Genomic DNA, 18,870 nt, shown 5'->3' with positions numbered 1-18,870 from the left:
AATGGCGTTAGCACGGCTATTGGGAGATAAGATGACGAATAGGGCTGCAATGACACACACCAGTCGTTTGAAGTTACAGAGTGTTACACTACAGACAAAGCGGGATTTTCCCGTCACAAATAATGACACGAAGAGGCGTAGAATTGTTATAATGTTTCGATCACTATTAGTTGAGAAAAGAGCGGTGGAAAAGTTTACATTTTCGATGCCTTTTTGCATGACACCTGTCCAGAAATAGAGCGCGCACTGCCACTCAAACACAGAAAAACAGAAGTTTAAATTTTTAGAGGTTAAAAAGTTATCCTTTTTGCTGACAGGTGTCATTTTCCATGCAAAAAGGCGTCAGAAATGTAACCCTTTTCACCATCTTTTTCCCGACTAAATGGTGATCGAAACATTTTAACAATCCTACACCTCTTCCAGTCATTATTTGTGACGGGAAAATCCCGCGTTGCCTGCAGTGTTACAGGGTGTTTTCGTCGCTGGGATGTGATTAAAACTGTCTCAAAGTCGTGACAGGATGTCTATTTGATGCCGAAGACCCCTTTTAACCACACCGCATAGTTATATCGATCCCAAGGGCTCGCTCAAGCTAGAGAAACTCTGTAAGGTGCCTGTTTTTCGTCTTCTAGGACTCATAGTTAGTGTTGCCGCGGTTCGTGAAACCAGCCCGAACCACCTCCTTGGAGTACTGTCATTCACCCCCAGAATTGGCACCACCCCCAGAATTGGCATTTCGCTTTTTTGGCCGTTCCTCCATATTAACTCATAAGATAAATCCATGACGATGTTGATTAGGTGCCTCTCAATATAGTCCTAAAGACGTAACATGTAGAATCATCCCGATGTTAAGTTAAGAGCTGTAGAAGGTGCGTGTTTGGCCACTTTTGAAGTTTTTTTTTGGGCTTTGGTGATCGGTTGCTCTTGTACCAGCTTCATAACGATGCGAGAAAAGTTCACAAACACTAATAGTACCTCCTTTCTCTACTTTGAGATAGTTCTCAAAACGGTGAGGTTGCTCAAAACACTCAGCAGCGCTGAAATTTGACGGGGTGTCTCTGTGTACATTTCTGTAATCTAATCACTCCTGAATGTTTATAAATAACTGCTGTTGCGACGACAACCGTGAGCAGATTTGCTTTCGCGGTGCGGATATAGCCGGCTTTCTGCCTAATGCGGGGTTACGACCGTTATCAGCCGTGCTGAGAACTGCCAGGGTGGTCGGCTCCAGCACCTCTAAAATACTGATGCCTTTGCCATAGGGTATCCTTGCACTTTGAGGGTACATGGGTTTCTTGTCTGTTAGAACTCACACCGCAGACCTTCCAAACCGAGTTTTGAGTTAGTAGCTTCTCTAAAAAATATTCTAGGTCTCGCACAAATTTGGCTGCCAATTCTGGGGGTGAATGACAGTACCCTTTCTTGCCACAATACCGACTAACAATGTGTTAATCTTCGCGGTTTTTAGCCTCTACATGGCGTCGTAGTGTGTTATCCGGACTGACAAGAATTGCAAGTACAAGTTTTGTGGGCTTGGTTTCGTCTAGTTCGCCAAATGCGGCAACACTAAGGTAGAGAGCGTGGGAATCCAGTATCTTTATGTAAGCAGCCGCGCACCCGACCTCGTCGTCGTTATAGGCAGCGACGACGGACGCTCAGGTACAAAACCTAGAAAGGGTCCCTATGGCCATGTAGATTGATTGCTAGGTTTCCGTTCGGCAGTATCTATCATGGAAAAAAAGTTATTAAGTTATTTTTCTTTATTTTCGTAAAGTGTTTAAGCAGCACTTTCCGGTCGAATGGCATGAAAATCGATTTTTTATTCTCCATATTTGTCGCATCACATGATACCAGATGATGCTCGGCAAGCCGGCCCGATGCACAGCCACTCCTGATATAGACATATGCACAGCCACATTGCTCCTATCTCGTCTCAACCTTCCATTACTCTATGGGGGTGGACACGCCCGCTGCGCGGGCTTTGCCCACCCCCATCAGAGAGCCTAGTGCAACGGGTTTTGCCGTGCACTGGCACACGGCGCTATGCCATCCAGGTTAGAATGCAAATGTACTTAGGCGTCACCCCAGGCATTCTCGCCTGGTCTGAATAAAAATGGTGTTTCTCTCCTCTTTCGTCCCATAGTCGCGTTCCCTACTCTCCCTCTTTCCTTTCTCAATCCTCCTCATCGTCCATCTCTAACACGGCCCCAGTGGCCCCTTGAATCTACCTTTTATTTATCGACAAACCTAGTGAAACCATACCTTGGATGTTCTTTAAGTCAAGGGTCCTCGACAGCGGGGAATGCCAATGTCCCACCTTCTACGATGTCACTCTTCTCGAGCCTGTGGTACAGGGAGGTGACGTGAAGCAGAATCATGGGCAATATCATGTACCAGTGAGTCGTTGCTTTACTGTCGTTGTTATCAAATGTTCATTCTATGAGATAGTGACACCTCAGCCCATCTGAGTGACGATGATGTTAGCCCGAGAGACACTATCAACCATCTAGTCATCGAGCGCGCTCGGAACTGCATACTAGTTCCCCTGCAGCCACACGAAAGGAGTACTGACCAGCCAAAGCTATCAATTCGAGGGTACTTGACTGGCTGCTGCAGATACAGGTCTTATATACTGTACGAGGATCAGAGCCAATATCTACTTGCATCGGAGAAATAGAGGATTAGCATATGGCATAGAACAAGGGCATTGAACAGCATGGAATAATTGAGTCACATAGAGTGACCACAGCGATGTCGTCTGGGTATCTGGACCCTGTGGCATCTGGCTCGGGCTGTACCGAGACTCGGAGAACGTGGTGGTGCCAGAAACAACAGCGGCGTGGCGTGCGAGGGCCAGTGATGCGACATCAACGAAAGAGGTGGTGGGGAAGCAATCAACAGACTCGAGATGCGAGGTGCGCCTGGTCAGCGCGTCAGATTCGACGTGTTTGTCGGCGCGAGAGAATAGGCCGTCTGCGAGGGTGATAGATGGGATAAGGTTGTGCTGGCTGCGAGCGAGATGCTCGACAGCGCGAGAGCTGCGGGCGAGACACAGTCGCGTCGGCAGGTGGAGGTTTATATATTCCAAGGATTTGGGTTCAGGCTGGCAGTTTGAGACGGAAACCTATGACGTACCTCGACCAACTTTCCATCCGCACCTATGCTCAATAGTAACCACCAAGGTGTGGAGGTGCTCGCGGGTGCATGACATGAGCCATATTTAATGCTTGAAACGTCCAAGAGAGCGTGAATGACTGACCGACAAATGCAAATGGTGTCTGAAACCCAGCGAGCATGAACTAGGGGGGAATGGGAGGTGGAGCGCTAGTCTTGCACTTAGCCTGTTGCATGGCCACAGTGTCATCGCGCCATTCGCAGCAGCGGTCAACAAAGGCCTAAATATTGTCGTAAGTGAGGCGAGACTGAGTGGTGACCGGTGAAGGCGTGGGCGACGGCGGTGAGTGGTTGACATTCCGGATTGTGGTGGCTAAGTGCCGACACGGTGCCGACACGCAATCGGCAATCGGCAGTCGCCGTCACTGCCACAAAAAGTTGCCAGATCACCTGCAATCTGGCAGTTCGGGATCACTTCAGATGATTCCTCAAAGGGGGCTGTGGGGTTACGGGTTATATTAGTCTGTCCTCTCAGTTCTGTCAGGTGATGCGGCCAATTTGAGAAGTCAGTTAATGCTTCCAAAAGCCTACAAAATAACCTGGGGATCACTTGCATTGTATTGAGAGCATACAACTCCATATATTCATATGTCTTCGCATTTTCCATACCTTTTGAGACATATACATCTACCTGTATCGCCATGTGGCTCCAAACTTCGCCATAATATGTATATGCATGCTAGAATGGACATGATATACATTCAGGGCAATACCACAAGCGAGTGGTGAGCTATTCCAATTATCGCCAGAAGCGTGGGAAACGCTGGTGACCTGACTGAGAGCAGCTACGCCATACGGAGGGGTCCACCTAATTTCGGTCCATTCGGTCAAGGAGGTTTATTACCATATTTGGATGGTCGGCCTCCGAAGCACCTAAGTCCCTCCGCCAAGCGAGCCAGACCGTGTCACGTGACAGATCCTAAATCGCCGGCCCCTTGCCATTTTTGGGTCTCCCGGAGGCTGAGCCCCTCGGGAGCTTCTCTGCTCACCTCCGGCTCGCCAACCCCTCCGTATGACCTATCTGCCTGACTGAGGCGCTGCTGGGTCACGGGAAGTCATGCGGTCACGCGGTCACCGCGAATGCGGGTGAGAACCCATTGCCTTAAAAAGCAGCGGGAATCTGGGTTTCAAAATGTGATGGGAACGCTTACGTAAACACTTACCGCTGACGTGGTTGGGCGCTTCGTCTTTCGTCCTCTCGTCCAGACCTGTCCTCCTCCCACACGAGTCGTCCAGCATACGAGATGACTAACTACTCAGGCATGTACGAGCAATATATGTCCAAAACTCGTAGAGTCGCCTCGCGGCCGGTTGGGCGTCGCGGGAAAACATCTTCTGTCAAGTTCGTTACACGTGGCGACCCCACCGAGCGAAAGGGCAAACGAAGCCGACCTCAAAGGATGGCTGTCGAGAGCACACCTTCATTGCGGCCAGCTGGTAGTGCGAACGATGAAGGTACTTTGGCCCGGGATGATCAACAAGCTCAGTGAAAGGGATCGTTCGCTGGTAAGCTGGGATGTACGCGTATCTTCATTCCATTCACCACTATCGTTATCCAACAGGTGTCAGGCCTCCAGCGCTACAGCGCGGTCAAAGTCCGAGGTGGGCTAGCGGGAATGATGAGGCGGATGCCGGATTGAGGCGTAAGAGCGCGGGAGGAGAGGAGGAGAGGAGAAGAGGAGGAGAGGAAAAGAGGAGGAGAGGAAAAGAGGAGGAGAGGAAAAGAGGAGGAGAGGAAAGAGATAGGAGACGACGATTACTACCTCATATTCTGAGTGCTCGTGACAACTCAGCTCCTCACGCCCAGTAAAAACGCGCTCGAAGGAAACCCGTGAAAACCTGTGTGATTACGCGGTAAGCTATGATTGCATATTAAAATGAGTACATCCAAGCCTTGTTGTCCGCTGAATAAGGATCCAGACCCCGACACTTGTATGCGACAGCGATTTCGAGCGCTGCAATACGGCGAATGCGGAATTATAATGGAGAAGAGCTTATTAGAGCGAGGGCTCACTCAAATTAGCTAGTACAAGGCAGAGAAGGCTAAGACTGGTTAACGCACGCGTTACAAGTTCCTATTTCATCGTGTCTTGCTCTCTCCTTTACTCCATCCTCCGCTTGCATTGCCCAACACTGCAAGCAATTCTTAATAATAGTGGCATTATTACTCGAAAAGTATCTTAAATATTAAGGTGAACGGGTTTCAATAATTAGTTCCTCGTTATTCAAAAGCTTTATTAAAGACAAGGGTCAGTGACAGGCGCCTTCCTTTCCTATCTTTGATTAAAATAAATAAATAATGAGGACCTAATTATTGAAACCCGTTCACCTTAACATTTAAAGTAATTTTCAAGTAATAATGCCACTATTATTGAGAAATGCTTGCAGTGCAACCACCCCCTTCCCTCAGCACCCAGATCTCGGGATTCCATCGGAATGGCCAACGACACCGGTATCAATGCCAATGCAGCTCTGATACCACTCTCCTACCCAGATGGATCGGTCGTGTTGAATCGCACTTCAACGCGGCGAATACAACTTTTGTAATTGATATTAATATCAGTGCGATTCAACACGACCGATCCATCTGGGTAGGAGAGTGGTAATAATGCTGCTGTTATTGAAAAATGCTTGCAGTCCTGTACAGGGTCGCTTCGAAACGCTTACGTAGTCACATGTTCGCGACATCCTCTGCACAGTTTCCCAGCATTCTCAACATTCTTTCAATCGTTGTTTGCTCCACTTCCCTATCTAATCATCGCTCCGTCATCATGCATCACCGCGAATACCCGTGGGAACCCGATTACCCGTGAGAAGATGGACAGAAGTGACACGTCGTCAGCAAGCTCGTCCTCTTCCCGTCACCAACGTTGTAGATAGCCCTCGGTGCCCACTTCTGGGTCGCTCACTTGTGAGCGGCCCTCTTTAGAGAAGAGGTGTTGACTGCGTCGGTTGCAGGGTCAGCCCAGCGTGTACGTACATCACGCTCCTGTAGGGTGGGTTGACCCTCGCATTACCACCACGCCATGATCAGTCGGGACCTGCATGCCCATGTCTCATTGCTCCGTGCCGTCCGCTTCCGCGTCGCTCACCCGGTGGGGCGGCGCTCTGTAGAGAGGAAGCTGTGGCGACGTCGGCTGCAGGGCCAGCTCTGCGCGTCTGCACGTGTATCACGCCTCTTTAGAAGCGGGTTGCCCTTGCACTGCGTGTATCTTTTCTCCTTCTACACTCCATGTTTCTGGATGTACCCTTCCTTTATCCAACAGCTGTCCCATAAAGCCTATTATCCACGGTCGTTGTCGTGTGCCATCTGACAAGGCAAGTCCGATGCATCTTGTCTAGTGGCTCCGTGACTGATATTCGTGTCTTCCTCCCTTGTGTCGTGCCGACCTGCCGGTCTCTGTTGCCGTAAGGCGCTCCACCGCTTCCGGCATCTTTGGTGGTACCCATGTTGTGAGGTTGGTTTTGATGCCTGGGATCAACGTTCAGCTGGTCCAGACACACTGGGACCACAATGAGCGCTGCATGACGGTCGCTTCCCTGAGAGTGAGACTGGTCACTTGATCATCTTCCACTGCCACAGTGAGTGCTCTTGTGCTATCCCCTGTTTGGGGTGTAAGGGATTTGTTGGGCCGTGACGCGTACTCTGAGGCAGTGCTACTCAACATCACGGATGGTATCGAGGAGTTAAGGAAGTTCATCGACCATACGGTCGGTTGAAGAGCATGTTGGAGTGGGTACTCCTGGAGAAGACGACGACGAGAGTACTCGTATAGCTGGGATGAGTGACTACGAACACGCGCGAACACGCTATGTACCAACTACGCTGGCCATGCCGGCCCTAAACTATGCATCGTGCCTTCAGTCCGATCCTCCCTAGTCCAACGTTGTAGAAATTCGAGGTCGCACGGGCTCGCGACGACGCACAGCGCGTTTGTCCCGGGCAAGAAGAGGGTGCCCGAAGGGCAATCGCGTGAATAATTCAAGTAGCTACGACATGAATATATACCTAAATAAAACTCGGAATCTATATGATAAATCGACACGTCATGATCCGAGCGATAACGAACACAGAATTCCAACAGATGCGCACCGAGGCATTCGCGAAACCACAAACATCTTCACATACTCAAGAATTTGTGAGCTCGTGTGCAGCTGCCCGCCTAGACTTGGTAAGGTTGAGTATCGAAGGTATCAAAGGGCATTACAATACTCCCTCATATTTTGGCGCAGGCACACCAGCGAGGAAGACGTTCTTCAAAATATATCCTTTCACGAGGTATAAGAATTTAAGGGTATTTATTGTCAAGTATATACAAAGAACGCAAAGACCGAGCTAGGCAACGGAGAAAGATGGAATGAGCGACCTTGAGCGACGAAAAGATCCGGAAGATGTGACAAGGAGCGATGATGTAGTGAGTAGAGTATCACCGGAAACGAAGGAAATGGTTGCTAGCCGACCAACCGAAACCCTGCATTGTTCTGAACCACGCGGGCTGGCTGAGGTCGTGTTCAAGTTAGGTAGGGCGTCCGAGGCAAAACAAGAAAGATTCCCGTTACCCTTAGGGGTAGCAGGGTTAGAGGGGTGCTCTTATTTCCACTTTTTGGCGGGGAATTGAGAAAATCGATTGTGTCACGTTATCGTTTCCTAACCTTGGCCTACCTCTGCTCTTGTCCGTTACGCATAGGGATCGTGAGTGTCGTAGCGGGTTTCAGCGGCCCTTCCTATGTGTACACTCTCTCATTCCAACCTTCTCCGACTGTGGGACTTTCTTCTCCACTCCTTCCATTTGTTGCACCTGCTGAACGCAGCCTGCGTGCTCCTCACTCAAGTCATCTTCTTTGTCTTTATACGGTTTGAATGTCTATATTGTTCATGTTATCGCAACTTAGGTCATCCTGTCTGTGCTATAATTGAGTTTTTGTGTTTCAAAATTCATCCCTCGACGTTTTCAATGTTGCTACAAATCCCACTACATGGTCCATGTTTGCCAAGCTTAAGAGGCTTCGTAAATGTTTTGGTAAGACTCAGCGTTCCAATTGATATGGCTGTCCGCTTTGAGAGAGTGACTCTATCGATTTTGATTACCTTTGCAGCATGTTACTCTCATGTAGTTTTATAAAGTACGTGATGCTGTTGGTAACACAATGTGGCTGCAATTTAAGTACGACTTGGGGTCGTCTACATGTTCTGGTAACAAAGGGAGGGGTGACGGGCGTTGCCGTGCCCTAAAGCGCGGCAGTATTACCTGGTAGTAACAAGGCAAACAAAATAGCGACGAGTTCGCGCTCACGTTGAGCAACTAAGCCCAAGGAGGAGCCAGACGCTAGGTACGTATCAGCAAAACATTGTGGCTCGAGTTTTGGACTTGAAATATCACTGGTATGTGTCCAGTACTCAATCATACGAGAAGGATCCGTGGTTTTGGGAAGTCGAGTCAATAGCTTTGGAGGGAAAAGGATAAACATTACGGGATGATCAACGGATTAGCACATTCACCAAAACACTGTTTGATCGATTTAACCTCCTATTTTTCGTCATAATGATACATCGGGTTACGAAAGCGTAGATAAGGAAGGGGAGGCGATGGTGAGCAAGCTCAAACCAGGCATCAGGAAGAAAATGAAATCTGGCGGCAACATCAGCCATACCAAATGGTCAATCTTTCCCATAACTTTATTTTATATGAAACTCGGTGCCTGGATCGGATGATTTCTGGATTGGTGTGCAAAGATGATATAAGCTACTCGGCCAATGTAAGACCACTGATACTCATACCTGCGACTACATGCACGTCATAAATCAGGATTTAGTCTGGAAGTCCGTTTCTCGATAACCTATGTATTTCAGCTGTTCGACACTCAGCGGCCACGTAAATTGGACGAGATCCGCCTTGCCCGGCACAGCTTTAACCCACAGCGGGTAACCGCAGGTTTTGAAACTTTGACAACGGTTACAGCTGTACTGAAGTTCCGTTTCAATCCAATCATTCCCTTGGCTAGGGTTCCCGCTTGATGTGAACTTGAGATACTGCATACTTGCATTACATTTAAAGCACTTCCAGAAGTCGATCCCCCATGGGCGCCAGGTGAAGTTGGAGCGGGCCAGCAATCGTGATTTAGTCCCCTTGAAAACCCGCTGGCCCTTTACAACTTCATAATTGTTCCAGACCAGTACTGGCGGAGCATTATCGAGCGACATATAATCCTCGGCGAAGGATTTCACGAGGGCTTCCCATGGTTCCAAACCATGAATGTAAACATTGCGTACGAATGACGTGAGCGGGACGACAATCTGATGATCAAGGGTTGACTGGCCGCCAAAAGAGAGCACGAAATCAAATAGAGATCTGTCGCAGCGATGTTAGTCCGGGATGCAGGTAACAGCCACAATCTGCTCACTGGCTGACCAGGCTGTGAAGCCTCAGAAAACTGGCATGGTTGCGGACGCTTGGGCCACAGCTAAGGAGGACAAGTCCACGTGTAACTTTGAGGCCGCGCGACACAAGTCCATCCATTTGGACGAGGGTATCCACCAATTTGCTCCCACAGGTAGATAGTATCAGCTGCTAACTAAGCTCAGTGTCCCAATGTTAGAAATTGACTACTTACATCGGTAATCGGGGCACTCTTGAGACCAGTACCATTATTCCCTGACACGACCAAGTCTCCTGATTTGGAATCACAGTGTGTATCTATGTAGACAAGGACGTCGGTCTGATATTGTTTTTCGCCGATCCAGGCCAGCTCGTCTTCTTGGATACACACAACCTTGGCCTTCGTGTCCGGTAAGGGATTGATTACCATGTGTAGCTATTTAGCATGATAGATGATCAGTTATGTCATCCCAACACTTAGGCAAGGCCGACCTTATCCTGTGGGATTTCTTCTTCAAGGAAGTATGTGATGATATCCTCACATAAATGTCTGTCTTTCCCCCAGGTCGAAAATGATGCCCACAGTGGACCTCGAGAGCATTTCATAAAGTTGCAGTACTTGGGGTGGGACGGTGTAGTGTACTGGTAGTCTCTCTAAGCGGTGTTTTCATTTGACCTCAGCTGGTTATGCTTACCGGAAAGGGCTTGCACCCGCTTTTCAAACATCGGGGGCACTTGAAGGATGATTCCTCGACCTCTATACTTTTAAGGCATCCTTTCCCGCCTTCATCCCCGCAAAGAACGGTCTTACAGTCAATACACGTCCATAGCTTGCTGCCGGTGTCAATATGACATATATCACACTGATACTGTTATGTTAGCTTCCATTACGATGATCTTCGTTGAGAGGGTGAACATACGCTTTTTTTCGCAGCAGGAGTGGTATCATTACTATGATCCATGGAGATACGTGTTCCCAGGTAGTGCCCAGTGAGAGCTTGAGATCTCTTGAGATATGCACAGGAATCCAGCTCCGAGCTGAGATTGAAAGTAATTTCTCACCGTTCTTACTCCGGCTGTGACCTCTCTACGTCACATGCCTAAAACCCCAGTGAAAACTTGCTACGAGCAGTTCTGAACCATTCAGAGCCATTCAGAGAGTTGTGGCCACTCTTTGGATGTTTCGCTGATCCTCCGCATGACTCTGTACTACTCTAACCTCTGGGGAATTCTCCGAACTCTGAGTGTCGATTCAGAGCGATTCAGAGCAGTCCATAGGGATATGGAGCGCAGGTATCTGAGTAAGCAGGCTCAATCTACTGAATCAATTCCCATATCTAAACATGGCAAAATTTGATCTCTGAAACCCAGTCAAACAATACATGCAAAGCTCGTTTTATATTTGGAAGTTTGCTGATCAATAGTACACGCTAGGTGTATATCTACGGCAGGAAGGAGGAGAACGGCAATGGCGAACGAGATATGCACAATTCTGTCTGTCTGAATCTGTGGATTATATATGATGGAAATATCCATTACTGACAGATATTGGGCGTAGGGCAGCTTCCTTCGGGTAGTAGTTCACGTGTGAAGTAAAGTCAAGTTGAAGCACCTGGGCCAACCGGCTGCCCGTGAGCACGTCGACCATCCGGTAGGACTGCAGATATTGAACGGATATTGGGCGGGATGGTTGTCCAAGAGTAGCTCGACGAGTCTCGGAGGGGTATGGTAGTGGAAGGAAGAGCGGAGGGAAGGAAGGAAGGGTGCACACCTGGACGTAATCGCAGGTACGTTACCGTTCGTAATCGGAGATCAAAACAACGATGTCACCAGAAGGGCCCAAACTTGACATAGCAGAGCCGAGCAATACCAGGCCACAAATTTGTCGACTTGGGGACATGTGGTAGCTCGAAATGCGAGGTGGCATTGCGTATGTAGTTTTCTATATCTATTTCATGCCAAAAACACCAAGAAAGGTTGAGATCTTTACTGTTCTCATTCCGCCTTTCTCGCTTGAACTGGATTCTCGAATGTGCCCTTGCAGCGCACCAACAATCCAATGTTGCATGTTTCGTCGAGAGCTTTCCCCCCTGGCGTCGAGGATGGCGTGGGAGTAGCATTTCCCAGAATTCCAGCACTCCAGCTATCTATACATCTCGACCTATATCATCTATGACTGTATCGCATGGTTTGGTGGAGAAATGAAAACCGCAGACACTAGGTCCAGAACAATCGAGAACTTGGCCTTTCTTTTCATAAAACTGCTCAGGGTAGGTACCTTACTGTGTTCTGTTTGCTACTAAACATAATTGGCTGCATCTGCACTGCGGTGGGCTTGAGAGGCCTGCAAGGAGCCTACGCATCTGCTATCAACTGGCCAAGCCTAGATCTCCATAGATCGTCAGCTGATAAATCGATAATGCCTGGACACTCTTGTCGTAGTCGATCAGTAGATGGTATCAGCAGTCCACATGGGTTTCCAGCATCAGCTAGTACTGCACATGATCTCCTTAGTCAGGATTACAAGCACATTTTACCACTCTCTTAGCAATCAAGGCACACCTGTAGTCAGATTTGGATCCAGGAATAGGGCCATTGCCATTGGTTGAACTGTCTACGGCAGACACAGCATGATATCATAGATATGTACCTGTATTTAAGGAAGGCACATCCTGGAGTATACCCTCCAGTATAATCCACTTGTTATATTGTCATCCACCCCCAGAATTGGCACCCCCCCCCCCCCCACGTATTAGCAGTTCGCTTTTTTGATCGTTCCTCTGTATTAACTTACAAACTAAATTCATGACAATGTCGAACAGATGTCTTTCAATATAGTTCTATGCGTGCCATACGTAGAAACTTCCCGACGATGAGCTACGAGTCGTAGAAGGCGTCCATTAGGCCACTTTTGAAACCCTTTAAGCTTTGGCGATCGGTTGCTCTTGTACTGGCTGAATAATGATGCGAAGAAAGTTCACAAGCACTGAACGTTCATCTATCCTTCAGTTTGAGATAGTTCCCAGCATGGTGAGGGTGCTCAAGACACTTAGCAGCACCAAAGTATGACGGAGTGTCTCTGTGCACGTTTCTGTAATCTAATCTCTCCTTGACATTTATCAATAACCGTTAGTGTTGCCGCGGTTCGTGAAACCAGCCTAAACCGCCTCCTTGAAGTACACTTTCTTGCCACAATACCGAATAACAATGTGTTAATCTTCGCAGTTTTTAGCATCTACATGGCGACGTGGTGTGTTATCCGGACTGATAATGAGTGCAACTACAGGTTTTGTGGGCTTGGTTTCGGCCAGTTCGCCAAATGCAGCAACACTATGGGTAGGAGAGTGCTTGTGCATGCAGTCGGAAGCTATCAAGATATCACAGACTGATTGAATGCCAAGCATTCCGCTCACGTTTCCTCACAATCGCCGCTCGCGCTCTCTCGGGCCTGGCGCTCGATAATAAGAAGTGCCGGACCGTTTCGTCTTCGCCTGGGCAGTGTTCGCAAAACGGGTCGTCCCGTTTCCCTATGTGGTGGAGATGTCGGTTGAGGGGCAGGCGCCGTGCCCTCGTTTGGGTGAAGACCGCACACTTTCTCCTAGGGAAGACGCAATTGGTTTCATGTAAGAACTGGACGGAAGGGAGGGGTGGAAGGTCTGGAAATGGCGGCTACGCGCCGATTCCGACAATATCTCCTTCCAGCGAGCATATAGCTCCTTTCTATAATCTTGCTTGAGTGCCGAGATGCTGCGCGGGAGCTTCCTGCGTCGTAAGTACAGCGGGAGGGACGCTTTGGGGCTAGAGTTGCGTCGAGAGCTTGCGGCTGCCCTGGCCTCCTCATCCACAAGCTCATTACCTTGTATACCCTCATGTCCAGCTATCCACCTGATAGAGAATTCTGTTAGCCTATGATGACGACGACGGGTAGAGCGGGCAGGGTTTCTTGTCGGAATAAACAGGTAATGCCCTGGCCTTGTCGGGCTGGGGTGCTCTAATGAGCGGATTACCGCCTGATAGTCTATGAATAACGCAGCGCGATCAGTAACCTCGATCTCCTCATGCATGAGATGCAACCCCATCATCAGGACGACCATTTCGGCTTCGTATACCGTTTGTTCCTCTGTCTTACCCAAATGATATCGTAGCGGTTCCAGGCTTGTGAGCAAACAGCCGCGTACGTGGATGAATATACCATATTTTGCCATGTGCATGCAGCGAAATCTTAATTCGAAATTCTTGTGTCATAACTACTCTACCACATGTGTTCGACCCGCAAACTTGATACATAGAAGCAAATTGTCCGATCGATCAGTATCCCTGCGACTCATACCATGGGCGCGTCCACGTTGTCTCTCCTGTACCCACTTACGTTTGACCGAAAGGATTTGAAGAATCTTCGAAGATGGAATTAGACCTTCGGGACCGTTTTGAAGACGGACTTGCTTCATCATCCTAAATAGTGTACGTCAGTTTCCTAAGCTGATGATAAGCCAGTCGTCAACGAACCGTGGACTGGGTCTCGGCAGAAGTGGCCCTTGAATGCTTGCGCGTGCCCGTTGCTCCACTGGAGCCGAGGCCACCTGTTACCGTAATGCCGGCGTCAGCGGTGGGCGATGCGCCGCGCGTCACTGTCTGACCGGTCCTGCCTTCTGATACAACTGCCTGATTAAGACTGACATCCACCATGTCCACTGAGCCAGACACAGGACGGTCTTTGGGTGTAGCAGATAACCCCTGTACTGCAACCAAAAGGACAGAGAGCGCTCTCTTCGTGGCGACGTCACCATTTTTTGGCTGAGTTTCAATGAGATTTTCGATTGCCTTGACATCTCGAAAGTCGTCGATGTCAATGCCACATTGGTCCTGAAGGTGGGAACGGATGTTGGACAGTAAGCGCGGCGCCTGAGTGTCCCAATGACCGGAAGGAGCATTCGGCTTATCAGAATTTAAGTCTGCCCTCGCCTTGCCCTTCCCTTTCGTGGTGGGCGCGGCGTTGCTGACAGCGATTCGGCCTGATTTACCTTGTTTTTGTGGTCGAGCCTCTTCGTCCTTGTTGCCTGGAGTAAGACTTGTCGCCGCTTGCCCGCTGAGAAATTTGGCGATTTTGACTGCAACATCAGGTGGCGCTGTAATGGGATCCGGGCCCATGTAATCGACGTTCGCGCCGGTGGAATCAAAGGTCGACGCAGCCTGGTTGTCTTTCCATTGCTCCCAGTTGACTGTGGGAGACAGAAGCATGATCAGGATTAGAGAAAAGTGGACGTGGGCACAAGAAGGGAGTACGTGCGATGATTGAAAATATCCGGCGTCTGGCCACTGCTAACATATTTGAAATCCACCTTATGCTTCTTAAGTAACTCCTGGCGCGCATTCTCGTCAAACCGTTCCACAGTCACTTGTAACCACAGATGATACTCTAATGTCGGACAACGCCAGGATGGGTCACCCACACTCTTCGCTTTTGCTTGCTTTACAAACGCCGACCGGACGTCATCGAGATACTTCAAATGGCGATACAGGAACGTAACGCCAGGTTCATTGTCGACTTTCGGGTCCTTCTCCAGAATTGTCAAGGCATGCTTGAGGACCTCACATTCGTAGCTGACCATATGGAGGACGCGTAGATACTTGTTCGGTACCTGGACGATGAGCTTGGATGATGGAGTGTTCACCAAGACTAGGGTTGAGGCTGCCGCGTCGACGTAGCTCCGTTTGCGTCTCAAGCGCTGCCTAGTACTTGGAGCGATTTTGGACGTAGACCAAGGAATAGGGGAAGCCATGGAAGCGCCGGTTAGATGTGGTTGTGGTTGAAGGTGCGATGAGGCGGCAGGCTTGATGACGACAGCTTTAAGCGAAAACTTCTCGCTCGGCATCTGTAGTCCAAGAATGGGCGGGCGGAGTGCGAAAGGCTTCGCATGAGTTTAGGGCAGCCCCTCCTACTTGTCTCTAGTGTTGCCGCGGTTCATGAAACTAGCCCGAACCGCCTCCTTGAAGTACCCTGTCGTGAAGACGACCAAGGCCCCTATTCTTTTCTTTCTTTTCTCTTTCATTCCCTCTCTCCTTTCCACACTTAGAGCCAGGTTCGTGCACCTCTGGTCGTCTCCGTGTACCTCCGGTCATCTCCGTACACCTTCGGACACCTCCGGGCCCTCCGAAGATTTCGGAGCCTGCTCCACGCCTGGAGTTGCTTCGGACCTCTTATGTTTCTCTTCGAGCATTACTCCCGACAACATTCGGACCTTGTGCAGACCATGCAGACACTTGACAGCAGCTCTGTACTACCTCCGTGACAGCAGATGGTTATCAGTAGCAGGATCAGGATCCGGAGATCGCCCGAGTTGTTTATATACTGAGAGTCTCGCATCCTTGCCCCCCATCTCGACCTCTTGGTCATTGGGACTAGGTGCACATTCACATTGTAGTAGATAGGATGCTTTATTGACTTGGTCATTGGGACTAGTGCTTTCGTGCTTGCCGCCAGCACTCATTGAGATCCTCTACCACCTAGCCTTGTGGTTTCAGCCACTTGCATGCCTATGCTTCCATGCTCCTATGCTCTGCTCCGTTCCGCCTACCTCCGGCCTCCTCCAAAGTTTCGGAGCTGTTCAGGAGTTTAGAGTGTCGCCCCTGTTGTGTCCACAACATTAGGTCGAAATCTCCCATAGGCACCAGCTGAACCTGAGGCTCCTGCCTACCTACGCGCGCACACCACGACGCCTCCGACGTTCTCCGCCGGCTACGAGTCTGAAGACTCCTCGCATGACTCCTCACACAAGGTACACCACGATCCCTTCAAATGGCTTGACGACGACCTCGCCGGATCTGCTACACCTCACGCAGGAAGAGTCGGACGCCCGCTGCAACCGCTCTCTGACGAGTTCACGCAATTGTTTGCCAACGCCTCGCTCCGCTCCGACTCGGAGGTATTAACTCCGAACCCCGAAGCTACCTCCGACGCAACCTCCGAGTCCTCCACCGTCCCCGTAGCCCCCGAACCAACCCCCAAAACCTCGACAACCATGGAGGCCTTAATGCGCGCACTTGCTCTCCGGTTGGAATCTATTGGCACTGGTACTGTTGAAGGTGATCCTTCTTAACAGAGATCACGTAAATCACGTAACAAAGCCCTTAGCCTCGTTGGGTTGGGTTCACGAGACTCCCCTGCTCGGCACGCTCGTGACAATGGGCTTGGTTCCGGCCAGTTCGCCAAATGCGGCAACACTACTTGGGGTGACCTTGAGGTAGTGTTGCCGCAAGGTAAGGTGAAGGTGAGCTTAAGGTCCAGATTTGGGTACTATAAGCAGCTTAAGCTGACCTCAAGCTAACCTTGGGACCTCTTGAGACGAGTCAAGGTCGCATCAAGGTGTTGACCTAATTAGGGAGAACCCTTGGTTATCGGCGCGGACACCTCTGAGTAAGCAGGCATAGTCCCTATTGGGGTTTGGTGGGGTTTAGCTATTGATATTTATGCGCTACAAACAGCGCCAACACGGCCTCATAGTCCAGCGGGTAACACCGCTACCCATCTTGACTCTTGACGCGTTCGATTCCCCCTGGTACCGGCAAGTTCTAACAACATCTGCATAAAATAAAGCTGCGAATCTTCTCTACGAGCCTCCTCCTAATACATAAATCATTTTTTGACCTGCGAAGCATGGTGAATTAACGGTCCCCTGCATGCAGTACTTGGTACATTAGTAGCAGCGATGAACAGTTCATGATCATAGGGGGTTTGCCCAAGAGAGGAAGGTACTGATGCGGCAACACTCGGACATTGCCTGGATCACCTCAAGGTCATCTCAAGGTTCCGCATTTGGTATATCTGTCAACTTAAGGTCACCTTGACCTTGAATATTCCTCAAGGTACCTCACCTTGCGGCAACACTACCTTGAGGTGATCCAGGCAACGTCAGAACTTTCTCAGCCGCATTATAATGAACCCTACATCGGAAAGTTATTTTGGTCCTGAGAACGTTCTGCCAAATAGGGCGCGTCAATTCTTGATTCTACTTCCTACTTCCTACTTTCTACTTGGACCTCGGCTACCGAGTCAATAGAACAGACCCTGACGTGTGAACGCAAATGCTATCGTGAGGCGACGGCTGCACAGCTACCAAAGAGAGCGCACCTCCAAGCCCAGCATCTCCACCCCTGATTCAACCTCTCCTCCTGTTACAGCGAGTTTCAGATTGATAGGCCCGTTTCCACTACAGTGGAGCTAGGACTTTTGTTTACATTCGGAGTGGTGGCAATGACCCTTGTTGCCCTTTTTCAGATAACCTCCCGCGAGCGTTCACACACCTCGCTCTTCTCAGACTCCAAACCAGTTGGTCAGACGGGATGATGCAGCACCGGAGTTGCCTTTTTTGGAACTTGTTCCAAGGTCACTCGTCTGACCGACTGGCAACACTTGCCCATTTCAGATTTCCCCACCCGCCCAAAAGCGGCGATTTGCCCCGCCAAAAGAGCACTTTACGACTGATTTCTCGATGAGGAGACTGAAATCGGCGGTCCGGTCATACCGGTGGTAAACGACAACTCTCACGATACACCTGTCTACCTTCGTATCCAGGAATAGCTGATGGGAAAAACAAGTTGCGCCAGTCGGTCCGGCGAGAGAACTGCTTAATGAAGTTATAAAAGGCAGGAGCGCTTAATAAGCCGGTCTCACGAGTTGGACCGCTGGGTAGGATTCTGAATATAAGTGCACTAGGATTGATGCGACACTAGTACACGACCAATCATCTGGGTAGGAGATTGCAGATCTCCCTGCTTTTCTCGTCCCCTCATAATGACGCTCAACACTAACTCCATCCCTTTCGATGCGGTGTCACTTACACGGTCCTCCATCCTCTCTCTGGGTGTGAAGGCAAGCTACGTATCGGACCGTCATACAATCCCGGAGGCAGTGCTGGTCAAACAGAAGGAAGAGGTGCACCGGGTGCCCGTGTCTGCATTCTATGCGAGAGCATTTCATGCATTCAGCTACAAGTTTGAACTCCTCAAATTCACCATTGCCAAGCTACCGTCAACCTCACACGAAGCGAAGCCTATTGCATTCAGGCTGCTTCAGACCCTTTGGTACATGGATAGAGTGCGCGATAGCTTCTTCGAGGAAATGTCGGACTCAGGCTCCGGCCGGTCGCCTGCATTTGACTATTACCTGTGGTTGGATTGGCTGTGCAAAGTGCACTCTTGGTCGGAATGGTCTTCTAGCGAACATGACGATGGCATCAGAAGGAAGGCTGAGCAGCAATGCGGTGTCACGTTCCAGTCCGTCACATCCGGAGTGAAGAGGATCGAGGACGTAGGTGAGGCT

The 18,870-nt window shown here is 49.7% G+C and overlaps 4 protein-coding genes across 4 annotated transcripts; 2 read left to right on the top strand and 2 right to left on the bottom strand.

Moving 5' to 3' along the window:
* Window positions 1-4,386: 4,386 nt before the first annotated feature.
* CONPUDRAFT_147898 (uncharacterized protein) lies at window positions 4,387-5,003 on the top strand. The gene is made up of 2 exons (XM_007777506.1): window positions 4,387-4,629; window positions 4,737-5,003. Exons 1-2 carry the CDS (start codon window positions 4,419-4,421, stop codon window positions 4,982-4,984), a joined length of 459 nt encoding a protein of 152 aa, XP_007775696.1. The 5' UTR covers window positions 4,387-4,418; the 3' UTR covers window positions 4,985-5,003.
* Window positions 5,004-13,174: 8,171 nt separating this feature from the next.
* Window positions 13,175-13,450, bottom strand: CONPUDRAFT_39462 (uncharacterized protein; the record flags this gene model as incomplete). The annotated part of the gene is made up of 1 exon (XM_007777479.1): window positions 13,175-13,450. A coding segment is annotated over one exon (276 nt), but the record flags the coding sequence as incomplete, so codon positions are not given.
* A 315-nt stretch (window positions 13,451-13,765) lies between these two features.
* On the bottom strand, window positions 13,766-15,341 carry CONPUDRAFT_140625 (uncharacterized protein). The gene is made up of 3 exons (XM_007777505.1): window positions 14,839-15,341; window positions 14,058-14,770; window positions 13,766-14,003 (listed from the first exon to the last, which is right to left on the bottom strand). The coding sequence occupies exons 1-3, from the start codon at window positions 15,329-15,331 to the stop codon at window positions 13,917-13,919; spliced, it is 1,293 nt and encodes a 430-aa protein (XP_007775695.1). The 5' UTR covers window positions 15,332-15,341; the 3' UTR covers window positions 13,766-13,916.
* A 762-nt stretch (window positions 15,342-16,103) lies between these two features.
* Window positions 16,104-16,648, top strand: CONPUDRAFT_160371 (uncharacterized protein; the record flags this gene model as incomplete). Its single annotated transcript, XM_007777504.1, has 2 exons — window positions 16,104-16,154; window positions 16,217-16,648. The coding sequence occupies 2 exons, from the start codon at window positions 16,104-16,106 to the stop codon at window positions 16,646-16,648; spliced, it is 483 nt and encodes a 160-aa protein (XP_007775694.1).
* Window positions 16,649-18,870: the final 2,222 nt, after the last annotated feature.

The sequence above is a fragment of the Coniophora puteana genome, assembly GCF_000271625.1.
Source record: "Coniophora puteana RWD-64-598 SS2 unplaced genomic scaffold CONPUscaffold_22, whole genome shotgun sequence".
Classification (NCBI taxonomy): Eukaryota; Fungi; Basidiomycota; class Agaricomycetes; order Boletales; family Coniophoraceae; genus Coniophora; species Coniophora puteana.
The sequence above is the reverse complement of the archived record's forward strand: the minus strand, read 5'-3'. Positions and strand labels throughout refer to the sequence as shown.

Excerpts from the sequence above, each read along its gene's own strand:
- CONPUDRAFT_147898 (XM_007777506.1), top strand. The coding sequence starts at position 4,419 with ATGACTAACTACTCAGGCATGTACGAGCAATATATGTCCAAAACTCGT. Across the intron at positions 4,630-4,736 it reads TGGTAGTGCGAACGATGAAG|GTGTCAGGCCTCCAGCGCTA; the intron begins GTACTTTGGCCC and ends GTTATCCAACAG.
- CONPUDRAFT_140625 (XM_007777505.1), bottom strand. The coding sequence starts at position 15,331 with ATGGCTTCCCCTATTCCTTGGTCTACGTCCAAAATCGCTCCAAGTACT. Across the intron at positions 14,771-14,838 it reads GCCGGATATTTTCAATCATC|TCAACTGGGAGCAATGGAAA; the intron begins GCACGTACTCCC and ends TGTCTCCCACAG. Across the intron at positions 14,004-14,057 it reads CTGCCGAGACCCAGTCCACG|GATGATGAAGCAAGTCCGTC; the intron begins GTTCGTTGACGA and ends TACACTATTTAG.